Source organism: Hevea brasiliensis, chromosome 15 (assembly GCF_030052815.1).
Source record: "Hevea brasiliensis isolate MT/VB/25A 57/8 chromosome 15, ASM3005281v1, whole genome shotgun sequence".
In the NCBI taxonomy this organism is placed as follows: domain Eukaryota; kingdom Viridiplantae; phylum Streptophyta; class Magnoliopsida; order Malpighiales; family Euphorbiaceae; genus Hevea; species Hevea brasiliensis.
The window spans coordinates 60,609,970-60,637,522 of NC_079507.1; the positions used below are offsets into that span (position 1 = coordinate 60,609,970).

Genomic DNA, 27,553 nt, shown 5'->3' on the forward strand with positions numbered 1-27,553 from the left:
GTTATTAAAAAGGGTCAAGTAAACGATCAACAAGAATACAATAGCCTAATTGAATTGCCAAAAACTTCAATGATCATGTGACAAAATTAGGAATAAACAAACAAAGCCTTGAATAAAATAAGGTTTTATTAAGGTAATTAAAATTGTCAAGAAGCCAAAAATGTGATCATATAAAATCTCACATCGATTGTGGAGTGTGCGTGCATTTAAATTATATAAAAATAAAGATATTTTTAAGATTGTCCTGCTAATTTTGAGGCATAGTTTATTTCTGATCATGATCTAAGTGTGCATATATCTTTATCTCATAAAAAAAAAGGCATTGTTGTTGTTATAGAGTGATCGGTATGGTTAAGGCCTTAGTTAAGGTCTCATGTGGTGCATGTTCATAGATTGATACTTCGAGATTTCATATAAGATATAGAATACGCGTGTGTTTAAATTATATAAAATATATTTTAATTATATAAAAATAAATATCTCCTTAAAATTTCATAATTTAGAAATATAATTTATTTATATTCTTAATTTAAGTGTGGGTGTATCATTTTTTCGTGAAAGAATGGAAAAAAAAAAAAGAAAAAAAAAAGGCAAGAAATGTCAAAAAGTATCACATGGAATATGTGGCGATGGACACCTGCCTGTGACTGAGCTATCAGACAGTAACACCCGTATCTGTTTTTTATTTTCCACAATTATATCCTTTCATAATTACCCTTTTGCCCTCTTAATTTATAATAATTTTAATTTCATTGCCATTACTACACCCGCAAAAATTTAGTAATATATGTAAAAAATTACCCTTTATAACAAAATTAAAAATTAATAAATAAGAGAACCTGAACATATCCCTTCTCTCTCTATATATGGGAAAGCATTGAAAGGAGAATACTAAGACGGGAAACGCATAGAATCAGCAATAAACAGATCTTCCATGAAAGATACCTTCAAAAAGATTGCGTTTTCAGTCCATACTCTTCAAAAGAACACAAAAATATTGTTTTAGCTCAGCCTATTTTATCAGTCTATGACCTGTTTCTAGAGAGAGAAAGTCCACGAGAGGGAGAGGGAGAGGGAGAGAGATGTTGGAAGTAAGAGAAAGGTATTGTTGTTTTCCACGAGAGGTACTCGGTGTGAATGTGGGTCTTGCTTGTGTTGATGGCATTATTGCGATTCTTGCTTTCTCTCAGGTTTGATTTCTCTTTGGCTTTTTTCTTAGTTTTGGGCCTCAAAAGTGTCTGTTTATTTTGTTGCCAAATGCCAATGGCTTTGTTTTCTTCTTGTTTTGCTTAGCCTTTGAATTTCTGTTAACTTTATTGATCGTCTGGGATCATGGGTTATGGTTGAACTTTTTTAAAAAAAAAAAAAAGTAAATGTAGGTATTTAGGTGTATCTTAAGAATATAATTTGCGAGTCGGAGTGTGTATTATGGCCTTTTGTTTTTTTGTTTTGCTTTGATAGATTAAAAATTTTGAAATGAGTTTCGTTTTCTTTTTCATGATTATGAGGAAGGGGAATTTGCTACCTTGATGGATTGGTAATTCAGTTCTAATGTTGAATGAAAACAATTATGTCATGTGCTGTTTAAAATTTTATTGCTTCCATCAGAGAATGCTATATTTACCTTCCAAGCGTGATGGAGATGTTCAAAGGATAACTAAAATGCATATTGGCTTATAGGAAATATATATGCAATATGCTACACCAGCCGTTTCTATAATTGTCAAATTGGGTTTTTATGGTGTTTGCTAACTATACATCAATCAACATTGTTATGTATGTGATCACTGAGAGCTTTAGACAGCTTTTTTTTTTTTTTTTTCACATTTCATACCATGCAAAGGAAATGAGAAGCATAGATGGGAAGTGCAAGAAAGTACTTTGGGCTGAATATAATGGGATGATTCTTCTATTTCTGCACTAGTAATTTTTTACTAAAAACTAGGTATAAAAGGCAACAATTTTTGGAATTTACAAACTCTGAAAATCAATTTTCAGAAACTGAAAGAGAATTTCATTATGGCAATTTAAGAGTTAGCTATTAAAACTGAAACTGGAAAAAAAAATACTACTACCTGTAGCTTAGTTTATCAAGCCATCCTAAGCTATGTACGACTTGGTCATTATACCACAAGTGGATGATTGATAAGAAAGGTTGAACTTATGTTTATCAAGCTTTCTCACTACTTATGTTGGTTGAAAGGATTAAATTTATTTCTACTCTCGGTAATTTTTTTTTTTGAGCTTTCTGAGCCAAGCATGAGTTCATTTCATTGTTTACATCACAAGAGGAACTTGATCAAGTGGAAAAAGTTTAGACCAAATTTCCTACTTTACTCACATTCAACGATTTAAGATGTGATTTTGACATAACTGTCATGTCCTGCGATGCATGAAGCTGTTATTTATGTGCATGAGTTAAATGTCTTAAAGATTTAACATTGCTTATGGTTATGTGTTAGTTATGCTTTCTACAATTAACTGATTTTGTACTTTAAGGCCTTAATATCATCTCTCTTTATCAAAATACCACATTTATCCTTGAATATATTTAAATGTGGGAGAGAGGGAAACATACACACAGAGAAAGTGTGTGTATTGGGGGGGAGGCAGATGAAGATTATAACTTGCCTTTAAAAGTTCCTATTTGTAGTTTTTTTTTTTTTTTAATTGAAATGACTATTAATGGTTGCTACCCATTTTTTCCAGCTAATAAGGATCCATTCAAGGAATTCACAACTTGGTTGGACTCGACAAAAAGTAAGTTAATCATCACTTAGCTTCTATCCAATCTAAACATATTCTCCATGTGAGCTTAAACTAATTGTTTGGCCAGTTAGATTAACCCACTGTTGTCAGACTACCTGGTTCAATTGTGAACTTGTGCCATGATCCAGTCTAAGTGAGTTTTATGACAACTTAAAGCAGATACCAAGTGAATCTATCTGCATTGATTGTAAAACTTCTCTTAATCAACCAATGCTGCAAACTTTTGTGAAAGTCAAAATATAGACAAGTAATTTTTTATTTTCAAACATCTTGCCCTTAGTTAGTCTTCAGGAGGTGCCTCTGTGTGTGTGCGTGTGTGTGTATTATATGTATGGTTATTATGTATATGTCTTACACACAGATTGAATACTCTATATTGGACCATTCTAAGTTTATTTTCATGTCTTCTGTTTCCCAATTATGAAAGTGAGACAAATCAACTTTCATGGAACTTTGTTATTTCTATATTAATATTTTTCTAGTGATAAAATTAAAGAAAAGAATATTATGGTTGCTACTTCTTTTGGTTTCAATACAAACTGGTTCCTATCGGAATGATAAAAATGCCATTTCAATTGATGCAGTGGTGGCTAAATCACAAAAGAGGTAGAGTGTTGACAATTTAGCAACCATGGCATTTCATGCTAGAGAATGAGAGTGAGTGAGAGAGAGGGGGTGGTGGTGGTTGAGCATCAATATTGTAATGTCTCTTATTTGGATTCATTATTTAGATTGAGTTACCCAAGTAATTTGTGATGCTTGCATTTGAGAGAAATATTTTTCCTTGTACTATTCAGTATTCAGTTTTGTTATGATGGCATGGTCTTGACAAATTATGTCAAATTACAGGTGTTTCATCTATTGATTGCCTCTTCTAATACAGGTAAGAACTTGTATCATGACATTGCCACAATCGCTTTTATGCTGCATTGATAAATGTTTATAGCCACTAGCTTTGCTACTTATAATGAGCCTGTGTCTGTTTAATGTGTGGTTACTTTGTTTTACTTATTTTTATGTGTTTATGAACATCTGTACAATTTTATAATTTCTTGGAATGAATGCTTTTCTTGTGCTTTAAGCATAATTATTATTTAATTGCTTTAGTCTTCAAGTGTATTTAGCTTGGGCTCCTTTTCTTTGCATTATTTACTAATAGCTTGAAGATTTTCTTATTTTGTCAATTATATGCTCCATGTATTTTATGATGAACACCTAAATTTCGTACCTTATCATCTACACATTATTATAGAATTAGCATAACACAAGTACGCATGTACATAGTGTGTATGTTGTTTCATGTATATTTGTTTCAAAATGAATTACTTAGTTCTAAGTTTCGCAGGTTACTTTGTCTTTTTCCTCACTACTATAATTACTATCTGTAAGAGATGGCAATGCTGGTCACATTCTTGTGGCTTTATCTTCATGGGTATGCTTTCTGTTTCAAATTGTAACTGGATTCTTATTTGTGACCTTAGTGAAAGTATCTGAATTCTTGTGAATTTGTTCTTTTCAGCCTTACCAAAAATTCTGTCTTTTGCGGCATTTCTTCTACTTTTATCCTTCTGGTATGTTTTCTATGTTGTTATTAATTTCCATTCACCTATCTGAGATAATCAGAAAGTGGGGACAAAATGTTTGTAAATGTTCCTTTGTACTTTAGGTGCAATATCTAGTCTGATGGTTTAAGATTTTATTTGGGATTCCTTTGCATCTTCTCGAAAAAGTTTATCAAAATGAAGAGGAGCATCTATTAATCTCAGTGAGAATGATCTACTGAGTTTATCTTTTTTTTTTCTATGTCCTTGGCTAGAGATTTGCATTAAATCTGTGTTTGAGCTGAACTAGAAGTGCTGAGCCTAAATAGATATTTTTTGGTAAAGAAATTATCTTTTTATCAAGTTCATGAGGGAATTGAGCTGGTAATGCTGAGTAAATATTCTTTTTTTTTTTTTCCTATTTATTCATACAGGAACAATATAAATACTTAATTTTTAATATAAATAATTTATTTTTGGACCCTACCCTGTCATTTTCAGTTGAAGATCATAGCCAATCAGGATGCATCATTGTCATTTCTCAATTTTATGTGGTTCTGGCAACAAAATACTGCATTTATTTCTCTGTCTCTCTCTGGTTTATTTAAATTTTTTAGATGGAATCAGGCTTTCAAGAATATAAAACTAATTCTTGTCAAATCTCAATGTTAATTTGTGTCAGTTAGTGAATTGATTTCTGCTTCATTTGATATGAGTTGAACAAAGAATTCTAGAATTAAATGAACTTGGAACTTGGAACCAAGTTTTTGAAGTCTAAATAATGACTCGAAAGAATTTGAAGTCACATAATGAGAAAAAAATCTGGTTTATTATTTCTTTTTTTCTTCTGTTAGGTTGTTGTTTGGCCCAATTTTGCTTCTGGATTGCTGGAAATTGTATATCTTCACATATACCAGCATTTTAGCCTTTGTCTGAATATATATCCTAGCTTTTAAATATTGGTATTCCTAGCTCCCAGGTTTCTTACAGGATTATATCAAAAGATTGTAAATGTATAATATGGCCATGTAGGTGGGATCTGTGTATGATGGGTGCCACATGTCAGATGTGTCTTAAATTAGTAATTTCCATTTCATAGAAGTTAAGTGACAATGTTTATGATTTGGATGCTGTGATCTGGAGCCAATGGACTGGAACACTACTATGATGGACGTAGTCTTGCTAATGTCTAAATGTCTTTACTCTTTAGTGGGGCTGAAAAGTGCTTGTTTTCGTAATTCAAGATTTATTCTTCTGCAATTTTGTTACTTTTCTTTTAACTAATGTTATTTTTATCAAAAGTGCTATATTTTTTTCATATAGATTAAAAATTGTTCTCTTCATAAATATGCTCTTTATGTTTCTCTGGGTGAATGTTTATAGGGTTGACCTTCACCATCAGGCAGATGATGAGGATTGTGAAGAGGAAGACTTTAGTTTTCATGAAGCTTTGTTGGAAATGAGATTAGATGATCCAACTTCAGCACATGCAGATAGTCAAAGAATATGTTTACCTTTTCGGTCAATCCGTGTGGGAAGCCGTCAAAAAATTGTAATTTGGGTATGGATATGATGAAAAGTTTCCTCTCCTGTGTTTCCTTATCTCATGCATAAGTATTTTTAGGCATATTTACGTTTACTGCTCATGTTAATCACATATTTTGATGAATACTCACACCATAAACTCTCCTCTTTTTCACCAGGTCACTGCCCTAGTATTTATTTTGACGATAGCATTTGCTGTGTTAATGTGGATTGGGATGGGAAATGATTTTATTGATTCACCATCATTGGCCACGGTATGGACATTTATAAGTTGACATTTTTCTCATTCATATTGCGGAAGAGTGCTTTTAAATTATTCCTCCATTTATTTGGTTGACATTTGCTTTATTGGATATTGCTGGTATGCTATTTCTGTAAACAGACATGGCCATAAACATTCTACAATATGGTTTCATGTGATGTTAGTCATGAGCAATTCCTGGAGGTCTACTTTGCATGTTCCAATAGAAGATTTTATTTTTTTCATAGGCGACATCGAACTCAAATGGAAATTTTCTTTTAATAGAGTGTAGTAGTTTTCTGATATCTGGCAATTAGGATTTTTGCTTCAGATAGAAAGGTAAACAAATTTGTTTCACATGAAATTCTGTAAGTTTCCGGTTTAACTCACATAATAGGTCATCATTAGTTGCGGTGGAGCAACATACTGGTCTCTTACAAAGTATTTGCTTTTATGCAATACAAGTTACCCAATTCTTAGGATATAATAGCTGATACAAAATATGTTACTGTAAAAAAGCAGTTTAAAGTAGGTTATGAGTGTTAAAACTTGGTAGTGAATAACAGTTTATTGGTATTATTTTTAGTGAATGGCAACTGAAGTTGTATCATTTATGTAACGACTGTAATGTCATGCAGGCATATGTAGATGTTTTTGCTATAGCTTTGCTATTATTGGGAGGAGCATTAGCATGTTATGGTAAGCAACTATCTTTTTATACTCATGTTTAGGTGGGATGATCTGGAAATTATCTTCTTGCAAGCTAAATGAACTACACTGCTATGAGCAACAATTTGCATGAAATCTGAAACATGAATGATATATTGAGGTTGATACAACAAAACTACTTAAAGTACTATATTATTATTATGTTGTCAAATTTTGGAATCTCTTAAAATTAAGTGATCTGTCTTTTAAAGCTAACTAGTAAAAATCAAGGGTACCTGTCCACTGTTACATCGAGAGGAAATCTACATATGCCTATTGCATTATTTAATTATTTTTCAGACGTGGAGTAAAACTTTTTTCTTTTTCTGGATAAACCAAATGTACAGCAGCAAGAGGCTGTTGCATTTTTTAGGACTTGCTTCATATTTATGGGGAGCTAAATAGGAATCAGATAATTTGTGAACCCACTATGAAGAATTTGTGGTTGAACCTCTCCCCAAGAGGCATCTAGTTACTTTCTAGACAGTATATTGCAGTTTTGCAGGGCATTGCTAAATTTGGCTAATTGTAGGGCTTATGATTGAATTGATGATATGCTTCTTGTTTTTATTACTAAAACCAATTGGTATCGGCAAGAAAAATTGGTATCTTAACTATATGTATAGTTAAACTATTATTGCTTCTTTTTTTATTTTAATGTTATTTTTATAGAGATCTTTATCTTTGGATATGTTTCATGTTTAGGACTTCTAATATGCGCGAAAATGAGAAGAGTTAGATCTGAGAGAGCTGCATCAGAAATGTGGAAGGTATTTAGTCTGTAGCTCCTTTTTACATTAAAGATGGATATATCCACTTTGGTCTTATCAGTGAGTACTATTTGGTCTATATCTGTTGTGTATACAATGGAGATTAATCTTATGTGTCTCTGAAATCTAAATCTAGTGGAATTCTAGTTGACAGCCTTTTTTCTCTAAAAAGAAAACATAATTTTGTGATGATTCCTGAAAGGATGCTGCATGTGCAGGTTGCAGGTTTGGCAGTTGTCTCAGTTATATGTTTCACTTCAAGTGCGTTTGTTGCTCTTTTTACTCAGATTCCAGTATGTACTTTTCTGTTAACTATATGTTTTTTGCTTGCATTTCCATGCACCAAAATTATTGAACTTAACTGTGTGGTTGTGATTGCAGATCCTCTATCACTGCCAAAAACTTGACTATAATGGTCTTGTTACTTCTCTTCTACTGATTTTATATTATTTTATAGGTACTGAGTGTAGCTTTTCCCTTTAAGATTTCAAAAATGTCTTGAGATACTATGTTTCATTTTGAATTTTAGGAACTTAAATAAATAATAAATTAGGAGGAGACAAGGCTTGTTACTTTTCTTTCTTACTTGGGATATAGAATTCAGTTTCGTCATAATGTTATTTATTTCTCATTTTCTATAGGAATTTTGTTTAAATTGTTCGGAGAAATTTCACTCTTAGTTCTATATGTCTGTAGTTAAGAAATTGTTTTAAGATTTTCTTTCATTGTTTTAGGTTCCTCAGTACCCTCAGCATTTATACTATGGATTATGAGAGAATTACCACCAGCTATAGTGCCTGATGTACATGAAGAGTCGAGAACAATTGCTTACATCACTGATACTTCTGTAGTTGCACATATTCCTCAGCGTTGGACTACTGCAACAAGCTTGCAGAATCAGGTTCATTTCTTAGTTTTCTCATAGTTCATGTCTATTTGAATTTATATGGTTATGGTTGTTTTACTCACTAATTTATCCTCTAGCGTAGTCTTCTCCTCAACATTGATCTCTCTCTCTCTCTCTCTCTCTCTCTCTCTCTCACACACACACACACACGCGCGCGCGCGCAGTTTGAGGGAGAGGACTTCAAACTCTTCATGCAAAACCTGTTCCTTGAATAGCCTGGATTTGGTCTCCATGTAATTTGCAGCATAGATGCAATATTTTTCATTAAATAAAGTAACACTATTGTAATCAAACTATACATAGCAAAACCTGTTCCTTGAATAGCCTGGATTTGGTCTCCATGTAATTTGCAGCATAGATGCAATATTTTTCATTAAATAAAGTAACACTATTGTAATCAAACTATACATAGGAGATTATTGTTCATGGCTTGCTGCTGAAGAAATTCTTATTCAATATAAATTATCCAGTTCTGGTCCAAAATGAAATTTACAGTGCCAGTCATCCAGAGAAGTTTGGATGTTTTGCATCACTTCCATTGTGGACAAACAGGCACTGTTGTCTGATGTTGTTTCTTATTATGCGTAGGGAATCCCAACTTTACAAAGAGGCGAGCGGTGTTTTTTGCCATTATGCAGTTGATGTCCCTCGAATAATGATTTCTTTTATTGGAAAACAAAATAGTTGTTAGGTTAGTCTAATCTATGTTACTGTACTGATCAGAGAGCTATTTCCCTGGGGAAACACATTACTCATCAAACAAACTACAATAAAATATTCTAAAAACATGAATGATTTAAATATTCTTTCTTGCTGGAAAATGGTGGCAAAAACAAGTTTTATACAGATTTGTAGCTGAAGTATTGCTTCTAACTCTAATATTAAATTTTCTGTGCTATTTTATGTGTTTGTATTCATTCTTGCCAATGATCAAGAAAGATGTCTTAATCTTCTTCGTTCTTGCTCATTTAATTTGTTGTCTGCTAGGATTTCTGCTTCTCTATGTTGACCTAAACCCAGTTACGTGCTTCTTAACTAAATTTTTTTTTTTTTTTTTTTTTTTTTTATCTTTGTTGGATGGTCGTTCAGATGACTGTATAGGACAGATATAAGGGATAGTGACTTCAGCTTTGTAAGTGCAGATATCAAGAGGCAGCCCTATATAATTGCATTAACCATGACCCGGTGACTTTCGTCTTGTCTGGCTGCTAAATCTGAAGCTTGCTGGAATTAACAATTTTGACAAAGAAGACGTGAACTATGAGTCTTGAAGAAGCTGCTGACACGAAGATGCGATACAGCCGTAAGGTTGCCATCGCCATGTTAGACATTTAGGGCGTGTATATACCAACAAATGCTAAATAGGGGATATCTCCCCTTCATTTCTTCATTCACAAAAACTTCGTTGATGCATTGTTCAGCATAGGGTGTTCTTACATGATTTTGAATTTTTGGCTGATACGAAGTGATCATGTGGGTTTTTCCATTTGTTAACTTGATTGTTATCGAACTACTCATTTATCTTTTAGCTGCACTTTTGCGATACGGTAAATTTTTTAAGTGATTCCAAAGTTGACATGTGCTTAGAAGCATATAACAGGCTGAGTAATGACTAAAAGGAACTAGCCGGTTAAGCTAAATCGATGCACCAACAATTATATTGATCCTGTGGTGGATGCATGGTTGATCTACAAACAATAGTCAACACAGAAGTTATAAAGGAATTTCCCAAGCTGGTTTCCATGAAAAAAAAAAAAAAAAAAAAAAAAAAAACCCTTTTGAAATAATGAGGTTTGAAAAGTTGATCATATAATGCTTAAACGACACTGCTTTCCATCACATCATTTACTTTACTGTTTAACCCTGAATCTGTAGTGCTTTAGGGCCAACTGTCCTAGGTACTGCTAGGGGGTAGAAATCTGAAGTCTCGTTTGATTCAAATAAATCACTTCCTGGAAATTCTAATTCCTCGAAAGTGCACTTTCAAGAATTTAAAACTTCTTAGCTCACTTACCCCCAACCAAATAAGACTTGAGTAGAAATCAAATAAATATACTCACCCCATTCAAATTCACATTTGAATCTCTACAGCTCAACTAGAATTCTAAAAATTATGCAAATTTAGATAAAGAAATTGCCAAGTTTAAAAGCAAAAGTACAAGGCATGAAAGGGTCAGTTTTTCAAATATCATCATGCACACGCTGGGTCTAGACAGGCAATTTCAACATGTTCCAGCCCGTTAGAAGCACAACACTGTTAAATACCAAAAAAAAAAAAAAAAAAAAAGAATTCAATCTCTAATTCAACCCAAATACTATAGTTGGACCGAGCCATATATTATCCATCCTAATTTATAGCCTGAATTTAATCCAAGGCTTAGCATAAAAGAGGTGAGACAAATAATTCAATAAAAGGTTGGACTAATTAAGCCTGTGCTTATTAATGTAGTTTTACAAAGACCGAAAATCCCTGCCAATTTCAAAGGCTTACAGACCAGATTCCTCTTAAAATACAACAGCATGAGAAAAATGAAAGTTTATTGCCAGCCTTCATTGATGTGTCCCATGATACGCCTGCTACTTGGTTCTCTTTAATATAAGCAAAGAAGCAGAACTTTCTAACAAGTGTGATCTTTCATACCCAATGTCTTCAATCCAAACCATGGTTCAAAGATCTCAAAGATTGATTCACCCTGATGACAATTCTTGCAATGCTTAGAGACAAAAATAATGATTTTACCATGTAACTGCACTTCCACTAGCCAATATTGAGAGAAGACAAGTGACATCAATGCTTACAAAGAAAATCCTCCAATGGTGATAAAGTGGTAGGCACATTGCAATCTACAATTTTGATGGCCAAAGCATAAAAATGTATGAAGTTCAAAACCAAATATGAGATATTTCTCTAGGCCTTAGATATAGGTTGCTCAAAACACAGAAAGAGAACTTATGAACTTTATTTCTTCTTATGCCTAGGGTCCCCCTCCCTCCTCTTTTAGTTCCTAACACAAGCAAAAACGGTAGGCATTTAATTGACATATCATTGACATGAGAATGCATGTAGTTTACGATATTGGTCAAGTGCATTCAACCCAACTCAGAAAGGAAATTAAACTCGAGCAATACAATCTACAGATTTGAAACTATGTATAGCAAATTTTCTGCTGCGCTCTCCCACAGGAAAAGAAGGGGGGGAGTTAGGAAGTATCAAACAAAGACTTGCTTCCCTCAATTGGGCAAAGCACTTGACGAGGAAATATTGGTGAGAAAGTCATTCATTAGATAAGGTTTAAATGCAAGTGTTAGTGTATGTCGATACTTGGACTTATTCATGTCCAAAATTGGATTCCATACACTGAAATACCCAGTGACAAATAAGCCAAGCTCAATGATATTCCATCAAGAATAATAGTAGCAATAGCTTCAGAAAATCAAATAGAGCACATAGAACAATCAACATGTGTCTAAAATTTTTATCTTACATAGTCATTCATTTATTTCGCTCTTTGTCCCAAAGGTCCAAAATCTTTCGGCGGCAATACCTGGAAACAAATTGAGCAAAGACAAAAAAGTAATTAAAAAAATAGTATTAAAGTATGAAGATGAGTCTTCTGCCAAATAACTAAGAGATTAGAAGAGCATAAATGCATTCATTATTGTTAGCTCCCAAAGAGAGTTTACTTGATCCATTTGTGATCACAATTAACATATAAAAATTTGTCTGAACTTAATTAAACATGTACACCAGCAGCCCAACTGCTAATGAAGTCAACATGAGCTTGATAATCAAAATTATTCTTAGCTTGACAATAGATGCTGCCTGCCTCATCTTAGATGGCTCTCCATCATTCTATACTCATTCCATGCATCATATTTGACAACATTCTTCATTATTTTCAAATTATTCATATTCAACAAATTTTCCATGACAAACGAAATGGAACTTCCTATAAAATTAAGCTCATGAAAACACCAGCCTTACCCTCCAAAATACTTTTGCCTGAAGAAGGCCATATGGAACTGCCCCAAACTTTCTTGAGTCATTCGAATCATATATGTTATCTCCCTCTATCCAAATATGCCCCTTAGGAACCTAAAATAGAAAGAGCAATATCAATCAACAAATTTCAAAAACCATAGCAAAAATTTTTGAAGCAAAGCAAATCAAAATAAGCATAATATCCAGTAAAATATCTAACAACGAGTCAAAAGATAACAAGAGAAAGGATAATATCAAACACAAGCTAAATGAAGCACAATCTCTACCATCCATGAAAAAATAACAAAAAAAAGCACAAACTAAAGCCAAACATCAAACATTAGCAAAGTAAAGCACAATCAATAAACCCGTTAAGCAAACAACCAAATAATAACAAAGAGCAAAACACAAGCAACAGCAAAAAATAAGCAGAACTGATAAAACCCGTGAAAGAAAATCATATCTAAAAAGAAGTAAGAAAATTTACGGAATTTATAACAAATACCACAATAGTATCGCTTCTATCGCTGTTTTTGGGGTCAACAACATAAGTGACACTATCACCTTCTATGCCAATCACGCGTTTGGTCACTACCCTTCTAGGATTGACAGGGGACCGCACAAGAACGACATCGCCAGGACCCACCTTGCCAATCCGGGGCGAGATCTTCTCAGCGAGGACGAGATCACCGGTGAGGTTAAGAGTCGGAAGCATACTGGGGCCATAGGTCTGCAATGCTACCGGATGAGATTAGTCTTGCATTGGAATTTTAGTGTCATGCAAAAATTAATGGGGAAAAAACTTACTAGAGCAACAGTGCAGAGATAGGTGTTGGTGACGTGAAGGAAGCAGAGGAATTTGGCGACCAAAAATGACTGATTCAGTGCTTCTATGGCGAAGCTCTTCCATTGTTTTAGATTTCTGAGGCCCATTTCTCCGACCCTCTCTGCCAGACTGAGCTTCAAATTTTGCGAGGGGTTTGTCATTTTTATGCTTTGTTTAATTTACCAATTAAACCCTGAGACGAGGTAAAAACTATAATTTAATAACAATATTTTTTTAATTGCATCAATTGGGTCCAAACTTAAAGGGTATTTAATTTCCATCTCAGGCTTTAATTTTTTAAATTAAAATTCTTTAATTTTAATTTTTTTTAAATTCCCTTATCTATAATAATAGGTTGATAGGTACAAAAATAAAATTATTATTTTATTATTTTTAAAAAGAAAATTATTATTTTACCCAATTTCTTTTTTTATAATTAAATTAATTAGTAATTAACTACTAATAAGATTATTTTATTTTTAATAAAATTAATATTTATTAAATTGGTAGGGCTTCCATTATCCTCAAATGCACATGAAAGCTTCATGTAACAACTCAATTTTTTTAAAAATAATTATTATAAAATTTTAGTATTATTTTTAATATTATTTTATTAATATTATAAATATTCAAGTAATTTAATTTAGATATATTATTATATTATACTATATGTGTTTTAAATTGAAATTTATTTTAATTCTATTATTAAGTTATTATTTAATAATATTTTGATTTGTTAATGTTTTAATAATTAATTTAAAATATAATATATTATATATATATATATAGAGATATAAAAAAAATAAAAAATATATTTTGAGTGAATCTTGGCACATAAAGCATCCATATTCATGCCATGTGACCCTCCCCTTGTAAATTTTTGGTTCTATATTCAGCAATGAGCAATTGGTGAAGACGCAAGAAGAGACAGAAAAAAAGAGAGAGAGAAGGTCAGGCCAATAATTTCTCGACATCGTTCCGGCTGATTTTAATTTTTTATTTATTTATTTTTTTCAGCGGTGTTGGACCCATTTCTCAGGTGACCAGCTTATTTTGCCTATGTCACCTAAAATGGTGGATGAAGGAAAGAAAGATGAAAAGGAGACAAGGTGAGAGAGGGGAAAGGGAGGAAAATGATTGCAACAGGAAACGGACTACAGCAAGTAAAAGAGATTTTTTTTAAATAAAATTAAAATTAAAATTAAGAGATTTTTTTAAAATAAAATTAAAATTAAAATTGAGAGATTTTATTTTAATAAATTAAAATTTAATGTATTTTTTTTATTAAATCTCTACATTTTAATATGAAATCATTTAAATTCTTAATCTTTATTCTGTTAAATAATTTAATGAATTAGTCAATCAACATCACAAAATTTATTAACAAAAATAATTTAAAAAAAAACTTAATCAGCTCATGCCTTATAAATTTATATTTGTAAAAGCATAAAAATAAAATCTTCACAATGAAAGGAATAATAAATTTTCACAAATAAGGATCAAATTCTACAAAAGATGAGACAATAATTTTTTTTTTTTTTTTAAAGAAGAGGTAAAACTCAAATAAATTGAAGATAAACATAAATTTGATAAAAAAATATGTAAATTTAAAGATTATTAAAAAAGTAAAAAATAAATATAAAAATACGAAAGAAAAAAAAAAAGGCACCCATGAGCAAAAATACTTGCCATACAAAAATTATTATACAAAATCTTAACTGAAAATCCATAAAATATGCTATGAAATTAACATATAGCCAACTCAAAGTTCTGAAATTAAACTTTCTAATGAAATGAACCAGCTTTTATAAATTGATGCAGGAAGGGAGGGCACCTAATGCGACTCTCTAATATTCCCACAAATTTTTTCAAACAAACGAATGAACAAGACGCATGCTATAATTGGCATGCAATTAAAATTTTATTTAAATAATTAAAAATAAAATTTAAATTACTTTCAAGAGATTTTAAGAATATTTATTTTATTTTTAGTAACTATAGCTTAGAATCGATTCAAGTTGAAAAAAAAGAAGAAGCTTTTTTTCTTTTTTTATTACGTTCATAATTCTCTTATTTTTCTATTTATCTTTTATTATTTTATATTTATTATATTTATCTATATATTTATCTATTATTATTATAATTATTTTTATATTATCTATATTATTATTTATTAGTATATAATTTAGTGTATAATAATAATTATAAAACAATAAAATAAATATAAAAATAGAAAACTTTCAATTGAAAATGAAAGATTTAATTATGGATTTTATGTTTGAATATTAATACTCCATATTTCATTGGTGTCAATAATTTTTAGGCCCAAAACTATTGGGCTTAATATTAGGGAGCCATTTGATTAATAGAAGTTATTTTAGATGTTCCAATTTAGGCTACATAAACTTTATATTTCCTCTGTATTAATAATTATAGCTTAAAATTATACTATGTGGAGTATAATCGCTAAGTCAAGAATTTTAGGACATTGTAACCTTGTCTCTGGTCATGGTTAGTATAATTTCTTAAGGTTTGATTCATCTTTTAAGTGTAGTTGATAATTAATAGATATCATAATATATGAATTAAAATATTTATCTTAAAAAAATAATTTAATAATTAATTTGATTTTTTTTTATTTAAATTACATTATCTTTTTTCATATAATTTAAAAATTAATATTATTAATACTCTTTGTTTTTATCTTTTTCATTTGTATTCTTAACACCTTAATTAAAGTATTATAACTTTGTTAGAATATTTTTCGATCAGTAAGGGAAAATATAAAATACTTATTTTTTTTGGAAAAATATATTTTTATGTCTAAAATTTAAAATTATATGATTTTTTCTTTAATAACCAAAAAAATTATTTTATTATTTTATAACTATATTTTAAATGTTATTTAATTATTTTGTTAATTAATAATAATATAATATAATAAATCAGTAATTATATATTTATTTTAATAATATAATAAATAATATAATAGATTAAATTAATAATTATATGTTTATTTTAATAATAAAATATATAATATAATATAATAAATTTATAATTTTATATTTACTTTAATAATAAAATAAATTATATGATATATATCCTTATTAGTGATTTTATACATCAACACTGATAGATAAACATAATTTTATTAAATACTTAATCAGTTATCAGCCAACATTACAGTTATTAATTAATGATTAGCTGCATCCAATAACTAAACCAGATAAACTCTTAGAATCAATCAACTTGAATAATTTTTAGGCCCTAAATCATTTAGTTCAAAATAATAAATTCAGTTTATTTTTAATTGTTGAATTTTTACCATATAAACTATGTTTTTTCATTTCCTACTAATGTAATAGACGAGATATTAAATTGATAGTTTTTGAAATTTAAACTATATATTTAATTTTAAAATCATGAAATTACAAAATATTTCAATTTCATAAAATTTTATATTTTATAATATTAATGTAAAATTAAATATTGGACCTCAACTTTCATTTGGTCTTTTATTAGCGGCATTGCATTAATTAATTAATAATAACAGAATCCAAAATATGCTAGGTATAAATTTTAAGCTGTGTAATTAAATGTTTATTTCTGTTAGATTTTAAAATTAAAAAAATATTAAAAGAAATAAATAAGTAATTTAAATGTTTAAACAATTATTAGATGGTGTATTTGTCTTATGGTGTATTATTGGGTACAATTAACTTATTTATTTATCCTAATCTTATTTTTTAAACCAATAAAATAAGAAGACATTATTTAATTAAAAAATCTTAAAAAATAAAAAAAAAGGAGTTAAAAGATTTATCAGATAAATGGATCAAACTAAAAGATAAGATGATTATCATATAAAATCTTAACAGAAGTGGATACAGATGCTATCATATCAACAAATAACCAACTCAAATTTTGAACATTTTAATGAACTGAACCAGCTCTATAAATTGATGCAGTAAAGAAAGCTCATTAGGCATTCTCTGCATTTTCTTTAACAAAGCCATGGCCGAAGCTCTACGTTTTCTTTTCTTTACTTATTTGATCTCTATTGCAACTGCTAGAAATGCTTTGAAAAAATCTTCATACTCAACATTAGATGCAACTATATTAGGTCATGGTGACGCCACCCTAACTGGGTCTAATTTCAGTTTTGTTTGCAACCCTTCAAGGTATTCTAGCCTGGGGTTGGACATGTCAAATTTTGCTTTTTGTGACTCGTCCCTCTCCTATCATGTAAGGGCTAAGGATTTGGTGAACCACATGACACTGCATGAAAAGGTGCAGCAGCTTGGAGATCGTGCTTATGGGGTGCCTAGGTTGGGGCTACCTGAATACGAATGGTGGTCTGAGGCCCTCCATGGTGTGTCCAATGTTGGCCCAGGAACTTTTTTTGATGATCTTGTTCCTGGTGCAACTAGCTTTCCCACAGTGATACTAACAACAGCATCTTTTAACGATTCTTTGTGGAAAAACATTGGTCAGGTAAATGAGACAAGCTAGCTAGTTTTTTTTTTTTTAATAATAATCTAATAAGGTGATTTTACTGGAAGAAAAAGATTGCTTGAATAACGATGAAGGATTATTTATACAAATAATAAATGGAGTTTAATGCTGGGTTATTGCAGGTTGTTTCAACAGAAGCAAGGGCAATGTACAACTTAGGTCGGGCTGGTTTAACATATTGGAGTCCAACTATTAATGTTGTAAGAGATCCTCGATGGGGAAGAACCATTGAAACACCAGGAGAAGATCCTTTCATTGTTGGCAGTTACGCTTCTAATTACGTGAGAGGCTTGCAGGATGTTGAGGGGACTGAGAATTACACAGATTTGAACTCTAGACCTCTCAAAGTTTCCTCCTGTTGTAAGCATTTTGCTGCCTATGATGTTGACAATTGGCAAGGAATTGAGCGCTACAGCTTCGATGCTAGAGTAATAAAATTTCCTAGAGAAAAACCTTGATTACAGAATTTATTATTTTCAAAATGATTAAGATCTTTATTTATTTTATTTTTTTTTTGGCTGAACGTAGGTGACAGAACAAGATATGGTAGAGACTTTCCTTCGACCTTTTGAGATGTGCGTCAAAGATGGTGATGTAAGCAGTATCATGTGCTCTTACAATCGCGTTAATGGTGTACCTACATGTGCTGATCCAAAACTTCTTAACCAAACTATCAGAGGAGATTGGAATCTTCATGGGTACAGTTTGAACTCCAATTTCCATCATTCTATGCAAGATTGAAAATTGTCAATAATAATTGAACATCACTTTTTTAATTTCTTTTTTGCACCAGATATATAGTTGCAGACTGTGATTCTATTCAGGTTATGGTTGATGACCATAAATATCTTTCTGACACAAAAGAGGATGCAGTTGCACAGACACTTAAAGCAGGCTAGTTGTTCTCGTCCTCTTGCAATGATTTCTTCATTATCTTATGCCAAGTTCTATCTTATTAATAGTCTTGGACATTTTCTTTCATTTTTTGGTCTATGTTTTAACAGGCTTGGATTTGGACTGTGGCATTTACTACACCAATTACACTGAAAGCTCAGTGCAACAAGGGAAGGCAAGGGAGGAAGACATAGACAGGTCACTGACATATCTTTATGTGGTTCTCATGAGGCTAGGCTTCTTCGATGGAAGCCCTCAATTCCAATCTCTTGGCAAGGCTGATGTGTGTTCAAAGGAACACATTGAATTAGCTACTCAAGCAGCAAGAGAGGGAATCGTCCTCCTCAAGAACGATGATGAAACTTTGCCTTTGAGCTCTAATAACATAAATTCCCTGGCTGTAGTCGGACCTCATGCTAATGCTACAAAGGCTATGCTTGGAAATTATGCAGGTAGCTATAAAATATAAATAAATTATAAAGGAAGAAAATGCTAATTAAATCCTACTCTATTGTACTCTAACAATGAATCTTTTGCATTTATTTTGTTAATTGCAGGTGTTCCGTGCAGAATTGTTGCTCCTATTGATGGCTTTTCAATATATGCAAATGTGAGTTATGAAATTGGCTGTGATGTGGCTTGTAAGAATCAGAGTTTGATATTCCCAGCTACGAAAGCTGCAAAGGAAGCTGATGCCACTGTAATAGTAGCAGGCATAGACTTGTCAGTTGAGGCTGAGAGCTTGGACAGGGAAGATCTCCTCCTTCCTGGTTACCAAACTGAGTTGATCAACCAGGTTGCCAAAGTTGCCAAAGGTCCGGTGATTCTCGTAATCATGTCAGCAGGAGGTATAGATATCTCTTTTGCTAAGGACAACACTAATATTAAAGCCATTCTGTGGGCTGGATACCCTGGAGAGGAAGGTGGCCGCGCAATTGCAGATGTAGTTTTCGGCAAATACAATCCTGGTAATTAATCAAGCAACTTTTAATTGTATTCACTAATGTCCAGTTATTGCAAATAGTAATCTTGTGTGTTTTCAGGAGGAAAATTACCACTTACCTGGCATGAAGCTGATTATGTTGATCAGCTGCCCATGACATCTTTGCAGCTGAGACCAGATGACAAGTTAGGATACCCAGGCCGAACATATAAATTCTTCAATGGTTCCACTGTTTACCCATTTGGCTATGGACTTAGCTACACCAAGTTCATGTACAATTTAACATCTTCATTATCGTCCGTTCCAATAAAACTGAACAGGTTTCAGCACTGCCATCATTTAAGTTACGATAAGGACACCTTTATGCCTTCATGCCCATCAGTTCGAACAGAACATTTATCCTGTGATGATCATTTAACGTTCGAAGTTGAAGTACAAAATGTAGGTTCCAGGGATGGAAGTGAAGTTATCATGGTCTACGCCAAGCCTCCAAAAGGAATCGTGGGGGCTCCTATTAAGCAGGTGATTGGTTTCAAGAGGGTGTTCATTCAAGCAGGAAGCAGCGAGTTGGTCAAGTTTAAGTTTAATCTGTGCAAAAGCTTGCGTCTAATAGACTATAATGCATATTCTGTTCTGCCTTCAGGAGGGCACACCATTGTGATTGGGGATGATATACTTTCTTTTCCCCTTCAAATCACATTTAGTTGAGTTTCAGATTTAGTTGAGTTAGCTCCATTTTTTTTCCAATGGGAATAAAAAATATTATCATGTGAGTTACTGGTATTGTTAATTAATTAGTTGTTGCAAATGAGTGATAATTAATCTTATTCTGCACCTGAGCGTGGTACTTCATAATTGCTGCTACACTTCCCCCATTTTCAACTTTTAACCATTAATGATAATTAGAAAGGTAATGAAACTCTTTAGTAAGTCCAAAGTCCATAACAGCACAAACCTAACCTTTGGAAAGGTCTAAGTTTGTCACCTTTAGTTTCTATTAAAGTGTTTGGCTCTCTTAGTAATGTGAAATCTCTGCTAAGATGAGTGGAATTATGGAGTGGAAGAAAATGGTTTTGATAAGGACATGAATATATGAAAGAACTTTTATACAATGCGCGTTTGAAAATAGTAAATAATGATTATGGTGGGGAATTTAAACAATTGTCATTGAACTGATGATTTTTTTTTTCAACTCTTAATTTATTTACCCCATGAATTTTTTTTTTTTTTTTAACTTGTTGATAAATAGGGTTAAAGGTTGGAAATCCAAACTGAAAATTAGTATATACATATCTGAATACTTTTTCTTGAGATCAGAACAAATTTATCTTGATTGCATTGGACAGTACAAATATGAAATTACTTCTGTTAGTACAAACATCAACTTGTGGAGAAAGTCACCCCATTGACTTAGATAATGAAAAAGGAAAAAAGTCACTAAGGCACTACCACTATAATGCAGAAGAGTCAAAATTTTTTGGGGAACGGATAGCGAAGGATGCTCAGCTCTGCTTGACCTAAATGATCCTCCAATGAGGTTCTGTTTAGAAGCACAAAGCTTGACAAGGGATGGAGCATATACCAACAAAAAGGGTTTTAGGGGGTGCCCCACTAACATCAATACCAATTGGCACTGTAGAGGGCATGTGAATTGTGAAGGATAAAAAAATAAATAAAAGCCAGGCAAGCACCATGCATGCAAGATGCTGACAATGATCTCCATGTCCCTAGAATTCCAGTACATAGAGGATAAAAAGGGCACATATTTAAAGTATATATAAAAGAGAGTCTAAGACAGTGAGCCTGAGATTTGAGCTAAGTCATGCTCACGTGAAGTGATGGACTGCCCACTTAGGTTCACTCAAAAAGAATTACAACTTGGATCCAACCTTGCATAAAAAGATGCTGATACTGCCCTGGTGCTCCACTGACACCACTACCTATAGGCACTGCAACAAAGGTGGCAAAGCACCATAAATGCATGATCAAAATCATCATGTCTCTAAATTCCCAGCACATTAAGTATTTAAGATAATATCACAGAGGATAAGGGGAAACCACAAGTATGTTTAAAGCATTAAAAAAATATATAAAAAGAAACGGACAGTGGCAGATTTTTCAGTAATAACAAGTACAACTGGATCCAGCACCAAGAGAGTACCAAGGGGGCCATTGATTATGAGCATATGCTAAAGACATAAAGAAGCACATAAAGCACTGTTACAAGGCAAAGGAAATAAGAACAGTCAAATAGACTTAAAAGTTTACAGTACAACATTGCATTAAAAGTAGTACTAACTAGTAACAGGCCAGACAGAATACCTACTAGTGGAAGAGTAACACAAATCAAACATCAAGCCAATCTTCACACCACCAAAGAGTACATACAAACTGAGGTTACAGAGAAATTTAAGAGATGATAACCACTAATGTCTTCATGTTGTGGCAACCAACCTATAATTGGATCGTTGGAACATGAACATGGGTGCCCAATACCTGCCATCATTATTCTCCTAATACCAACCCACCAAGAAAGAGGGAACCTAATTGGTGCATAATTATCTGCATCTTAGAAAATGGAGTTCAATACCAGAAATTTTAATTTTAATTCTTCAAATTCCTAACTCCAAGCTTCTGCACTTCAACTTTGAGAGACTTTAGATACCTGACTGCTTCATCAAGAACAGTGACAGTATTCATTTGGTCAGCACCAGGCACAATTCCTCTTAGTGCCTTCACCATTTTCTTCATTTTCTGCTGTTTCCTTTCACTGTTACAGCTGCTACAACTTCCAGAGGACTTCTGAAAAGAAGATCCAGTTTTCCTGGGTTTGGAACCATAACTTGAGCAAGAATCAGGTGAGTTGCTTCCATGATTTCCATAAGTTCGAGCTGTGCTGACTTCTTCCTCATCATATTCATCTTGTTCCTCCTCTTCTAAGCTCAACAACATATCAATATCTTCAGAATCCTCCTTTAGAGAAGCAGATATTTCTCTTTCAATATCATTGATCTCTTTTCTATAAAAATTCTCTTGGATGTAACTTGTATGCATATTTAAGCCAGAACCACTGAATTTGTGGGCAACTGTGGGATGGAACATAATTTGGCTTCGATGATGATTCTGATCGAAAATAATGAAGTTTTGAGGGCAAACCTCAGAAGGTTGAAATTCAATGCCATGAACAGGCATCAAATGATTTGCAGCGGGAGGTAGTGCTGCAGCAAAAGAAGATGCAACTGGAATATGCATGTAACTATTACCCCTTTGATTTGCAACGTGGGGCACTGCCTTTTTGGCTTGAAATCGTTGGTCACTCTGCATCAGAAGCCCACTTTGGATAGAAAAAGTCAACAAAATGATGGATTTTTTTGGCTTTGGATTGGTGGTTATTTGGTTTCAAATTCGAAGAAGGTTTCTAAACTGAGAAAAACACTATATAGCAAATCCACATATAGCCATCCTGCATAAATAGCTGTCTATTCTAAATGAACAACTACCAGAATCAAATAGTTCATCTTTGTCATCGGCTTCTTACGTATGAACACAACCAGAGGCAATTCGTCCCAAAACCCAATTCCCCAGAGCTTAGTAATGCTAGACTACGTAACAGGCTTAAGCAACTGGCGGAAATATTCAGCCTGTAATAGTGATTCAAAATTGTTATTGACAAAATTCAATACGATAAAGCCCAATAAGCTATTGTTAAAGAGAAGCAAACAAGAAAAAGGAGATGATAATACATAACAGTATATACAGCAAATAGAGCACTATGTTTCCGCAGATAGATAACATCATAACAATATACACTCTACAAGGATTAGGGTATAAGTTTAGCTCAATCTCACACAACTTCAATAATTCATCGAAGCATACATCTTATCAAGTTTCTAAATCCCACAATTCCTAAATTTGTGATTTGTTGGGCTTTAGTCATCACTTCACCACATCAGGGGAAATAAATAGAAGTTCAACCAACAACAACAGGCAACAGCTATACAACTGCTTCAGAGAGAAACAATTGAAAAGGGGTTTGTCTCTAATCATTAATTCACTTAAACTTGGTTCCCCAGTTTTCCTATCCTACACACAAGCAGGGAAGAGAAATCATCGAAGCACAGGCACATTCAAACATAATCTCGTAGTAATACATCGAGGGAAACATTCTAATTATGTTTCCATTCACCTGTCTCTTATCACAAAAAATGACTACATAAAACTAACGGCAAATTGAAATAAACATTAAAGTGTGTCTAAAATCAGTAATATGGTCAGAATTTACAAAGTATTGAACTTTGCAAGAGATTGTCAGGTACAATTCAAGAAATCACCAATGTGTAAATAGTGGGAGCAAAGCATAAAACTCTATTGGCTGTAAATATCATCCAAACCCAAGGAATGCCCTTTCCAGTAACAAAAATAACCTTGGAACGTATATCCAAAGAACTACAAGAGTAAAACCCCAAAAATATACAATAAAAAATTGCTAAGCAAACATAGATGACACTCACCTGACAAACTTGCATCACTTGGTAACATGCAGTAATCCCAACAATCATTTTAATCTTCCCTACTTCTTTCACAGCTCGATACCTCTTTATGGTTACCGCAATGTACATTCTCACTCCTCAAACCGCTTTTAAATTGAAACCGCACTAGATATAAGAGTTCCTTCACCAATCAAAAAGGATTTACCTGAAATAATAAGCACAAGCCCTTGAATGATTAAAGAAAACAAAAGAATTGGCCTTCCATTTTGTAAGAAAAATAGTGACAAAGCATAACCATAAAATATTTCCTTCAATCTCTGAGTTCAGCGGCAACAAATTGACACACTAGCAAATCTTCATTTCCATTGACAAGTATATATAAACATGTTTCAAAACCATACAATATCGAAAATTCAAAATATACAACACACACAGAGAGAGAGAGAGAGAGACAGAGAGACTACCAAAGCGATCTTATTTACAGTATGACACGAAAGAAAACCACCAGGCGAATACAGTTCCGACTGTAATTCACAAATGAAGAAGCCCACGGCATGTTGCTTTCCTTCTCCAAATCCAAATGAGTACGTAAATGAACTTCAAGCCTACTGCCAAATAGATTACAAATCACCAAAATGAGTTTTAGGAATAAAAAAACAAATGAATAAACCTGATTATTAAACACGTAACAATCAAATATCCAATCAAAGAACTATGGTTCTTCGATATCAAGCACAGCCCACAAGGGTCACTAGTCAGCAAAATGAATGAGACAGCAACAAAAACATTATGCTGCTTTTTTTCAAAATAAATAAATAAATAAAAAAGAACCTAAAATCCATTCACAGAAAAGCTTGAAGCCTAGAAATCATGATGATCATTGAATTTTTAATCATTTTGAATCTTAGAGGAAAAAAATAAATTAAATGAAGCTTAAGCTAACAAATAACATGAGAATCAGAAACTTACAGCAAGCAACAAAACCCAAGTAGACACATAGATCAACCAAACCAGGACCGATTACATTAAAAAAAAAAAAATCCTAGCTTCATAGCACAATTAACCAATCAACAACTAAAAAATGATCTCGACACACCTAACAGCACAAACAACGTAAAAAATTCAGTCTTTAGGCCATTAAACAACGAGAAAATCTCAAATCTTTACAGAACCAACCCAAAAACTCAAGAATCTATATATTCATGTAAAAAATAACAAATTCCCACAAGAATCCAGACCTAATTCATAATCCTTTCCTAATAAAGGCTCCAAGAAAACAGAAACCCAAAGCTCAAAATTGAAGATCTGAAGAAAAATCCCCTAGATATTCGCTGAAGATCTATGGAGAGATGAAGACAGAGTTTTAGTGTAGAAATGTGAGTGGTGTGCTGAGCAGCAGCGAATGAGTGAGCGTCGATTTTTATTTCCAAAAATATAAATAATTCTATAATTTTTAATTATTTAAAAAATTATTTTATGGGGATGGGTGCATTTTTCTCAGGCAGAGAAGAGTCAAATACCGAGAATCTGGGTCGTCGGATGTTTGGTGGGCATTGGGAACCCATCCGTGTAATGCGGGATGGGATGTGGGCCGTTAGATGACGAAGCACGCGTGAACTAGGAGCAGTGATGGGGCCCATCAGTTTTGACGAAATCGCGTGTCGTTGCAATAGCAATAGTATAATTTTCATTAATATTTAAATTTTAAATTTATATTGTAATAATTTATTTAATTCTGACATAAATAATATGATTTTGATTGAAAGACTGAATATTTAATAATCCATTTTATCTGTTAAAAAAAAGCTAATAACCATTTTTAATTTTTTCTTTTTTTAAGAAAATCCATTTTTAATTCTATGCATGCCTCAACTGCTAAGTAAATATAACTTTTAGTCAACCATCTTTAAAATTATATTTCTTTTATTCATTTTATTTACTTAGATTTAATACAATAATTAAAAAAATAATTAAATAATATATTTTTATAAAATAAAATTATAAGTGATTAAATTATTATTTTTCTTAAAGGATATTTCACTTAATTTATGAAAATAAAATTAAAAGTACTAATTTAAGTTTATAAGTATTTAAAATTTTATTTAGTGACATATTTGATTAAAGTGTTTCTAAGTGACTAAGACGCAGTTAATATATTTAGAAAAAAATATTTATAAGTACATTTATTATTAAAATAATTAAAATTTTAATAATAAAATTTCATATTTATAATAAAATTTTAAATATTAAATAATATTTATAATAAATTTTAAAAATTAAATAAAAATAATAAAATAAAATATTTAATTAAATTAGTTGATAAGTGCATGGCATCAAAATAAAAAAGTTGAAACCTCCGTATTATTTTTTGGAGCTTATAACCTCAATTTATAAATTTAAAATTTATTATAAATAAAAAATTCAAAAGGTTATGAGCTATTTTTACTATGATAAACACCCTCTTACTTAGAAAATTATATAAATATTTGTTATAATATTTAAGTAGAAATAAATAATAAAATTAAAAAATATATAATTAATATTTTTTAATTTTCTAAATATGATAAATAATTTTAAATAAAAAAAATCTAAATACAACCAATAAAAGTTAACGCATGGGATATAACATCTTTGAAGTTGATTTTTATTAATCAATTTTTAGTTTTAAAATAATCATCGATAATCAATTGTAACATCCTTACTGTAGCAATTTCACGCATTCTACTGTTTCGGTGATCGGTGTCAGTTTAGACAGTTAGAACATCTGGAAAAATAATTAAATTAGAGTAAGGAGTCATAAATAGATCAAATATTAATAAGAAAAATTTAGAAAAAATTTTAGAAATAAAATACAACCAAGTTAAATGAGCCGGTGCCCTAGCGATGGGTAAGTGGGAAGTTGCGGTCTTTACAGCTAAGAGCATTAAACTTGAGAGAAAATTCATAAAATAATTTTTTGGACTCTAGAAAAAAGTCATTGAGGTTTCGATGGTATTAGAATACCAAGAAAATGCTTAGAAAAATTTTTAGATCGGTACAGACGATTTTGGCTCCATAAGTCAAATGAAGGGCATTTTGGTCATTTCGTCTTCAGAGATGATTTTTTGCCAACTTGTCCAATTAAATAAATAATTTATATGACATAAAATATGAATAAATATTGCTAAAAATTGAATTGAAATTGGGTAGAAAAGAAAAAAAAAAGGAAAAAATGAAGGAAAAATTGAAGTTAGCTAAGGAAAAATTTTGCTCAAAGAGGTTAGTGCCTTACTTTTGCTTCTTTTCTTTTTCATATGTTGAAACTAAGTTGAATGAAGGTGAAATTCATGAAAAATGATATAAATGATGCATGAATGAAGAATTGGATTTTTTTGACCAGCTTTATGGGAATGGTCGTTTGATAGTTTTGATGGATTTGAAAG

At 31.8% G+C, this 27,553-nt stretch overlaps 4 protein-coding genes across 9 annotated transcripts; 2 read left to right on the forward strand and 2 right to left on the reverse strand.

Moving 5' to 3' along the window:
* Window positions 1-839: 839 nt before the first annotated feature.
* LOC110661830 (tobamovirus multiplication protein 1) lies at window positions 840-10,009 on the forward strand. Of its 4 annotated transcripts, none has more exons than XM_058136186.1 (13): window positions 840-1,190; window positions 2,710-2,760; window positions 3,619-3,652; window positions 4,115-4,201; window positions 4,289-4,340; window positions 5,694-5,871; window positions 6,014-6,109; window positions 6,735-6,795; window positions 7,510-7,574; window positions 7,793-7,867; window positions 7,956-8,031; window positions 8,309-8,475; window positions 9,571-10,009. In XM_058136186.1, the coding sequence occupies exons 1-13, from the start codon at window positions 1,083-1,085 to the stop codon at window positions 9,580-9,582; spliced, it is 1,062 nt and encodes a 353-aa protein (XP_057992169.1). In that variant the 5' UTR covers window positions 840-1,082; the 3' UTR covers window positions 9,583-10,009. The 4 variants fall into 4 exon arrangements, with proteins under 4 accessions (XP_057992169.1, XP_057992168.1, XP_057992167.1 ...); XM_058136185.1 differs by having other exon boundaries at window positions 9,624-10,009; XM_058136184.1 differs by lacking the exon at window positions 9,571-10,009 and adding an exon at window positions 9,070-9,379.
* An 876-nt stretch (window positions 10,010-10,885) lies between these two features.
* Window positions 10,886-13,447, reverse strand: LOC110661832 (mitochondrial ATP-independent inner membrane protease subunit 1a). Of its 2 annotated transcripts, none has more exons than XM_058136188.1 (5): window positions 13,271-13,447; window positions 12,969-13,193; window positions 12,467-12,577; window positions 11,967-12,026; window positions 10,886-11,486 (listed from the first exon to the last, which is right to left on the reverse strand). In XM_058136188.1, exons 1-4 carry the CDS (start codon window positions 13,394-13,396, stop codon window positions 11,979-11,981), a joined length of 510 nt encoding a protein of 169 aa, XP_057992171.1. In that variant the 5' UTR covers window positions 13,397-13,447; the 3' UTR covers window positions 10,886-11,486; window positions 11,967-11,978. The 2 variants fall into 2 exon arrangements, with proteins under 2 accessions (XP_057992171.1, XP_021676291.1); XM_021820599.2 differs by having other exon boundaries at window positions 10,886-11,174; window positions 13,271-13,446.
* A 3,842-nt stretch (window positions 13,448-17,289) lies between these two features.
* LOC110661799 (probable beta-D-xylosidase 5) lies at window positions 17,290-20,435 on the forward strand. Its single transcript, XM_021820561.2, has 7 exons — window positions 17,290-17,783; window positions 17,927-18,232; window positions 18,333-18,502; window positions 18,598-18,698; window positions 18,809-19,150; window positions 19,256-19,666; window positions 19,742-20,435. The coding sequence occupies exons 1-7, from the start codon at window positions 17,304-17,306 to the stop codon at window positions 20,347-20,349; spliced, it is 2,418 nt and encodes an 805-aa protein (XP_021676253.2). The 5' UTR covers window positions 17,290-17,303; the 3' UTR covers window positions 20,350-20,435.
* Window positions 20,436-21,796: 1,361 nt separating this feature from the next.
* Window positions 21,797-25,544, reverse strand: LOC110661833 (transcription factor bHLH144). 2 transcript variants are annotated; one of them, XM_021820601.2, is made up of 4 exons: window positions 25,370-25,544; window positions 24,596-24,736; window positions 24,153-24,336; window positions 21,797-23,282 (listed from the first exon to the last, which is right to left on the reverse strand). In XM_021820601.2, the coding sequence occupies exon 4, from the start codon at window positions 22,963-22,965 to the stop codon at window positions 22,246-22,248; it is 720 nt and encodes a 239-aa protein (XP_021676293.1). In that variant the 5' UTR covers window positions 22,966-23,282; window positions 24,153-24,336; window positions 24,596-24,736; window positions 25,370-25,544; the 3' UTR covers window positions 21,797-22,245. The 2 variants fall into 2 exon arrangements, with proteins under 2 accessions (XP_021676293.1, XP_021676292.1); XM_021820600.2 differs by having other exon boundaries at window positions 24,596-24,739; window positions 25,370-25,543.
* Between the last annotated feature and the right edge of the window lie 2,009 nt (window positions 25,545-27,553).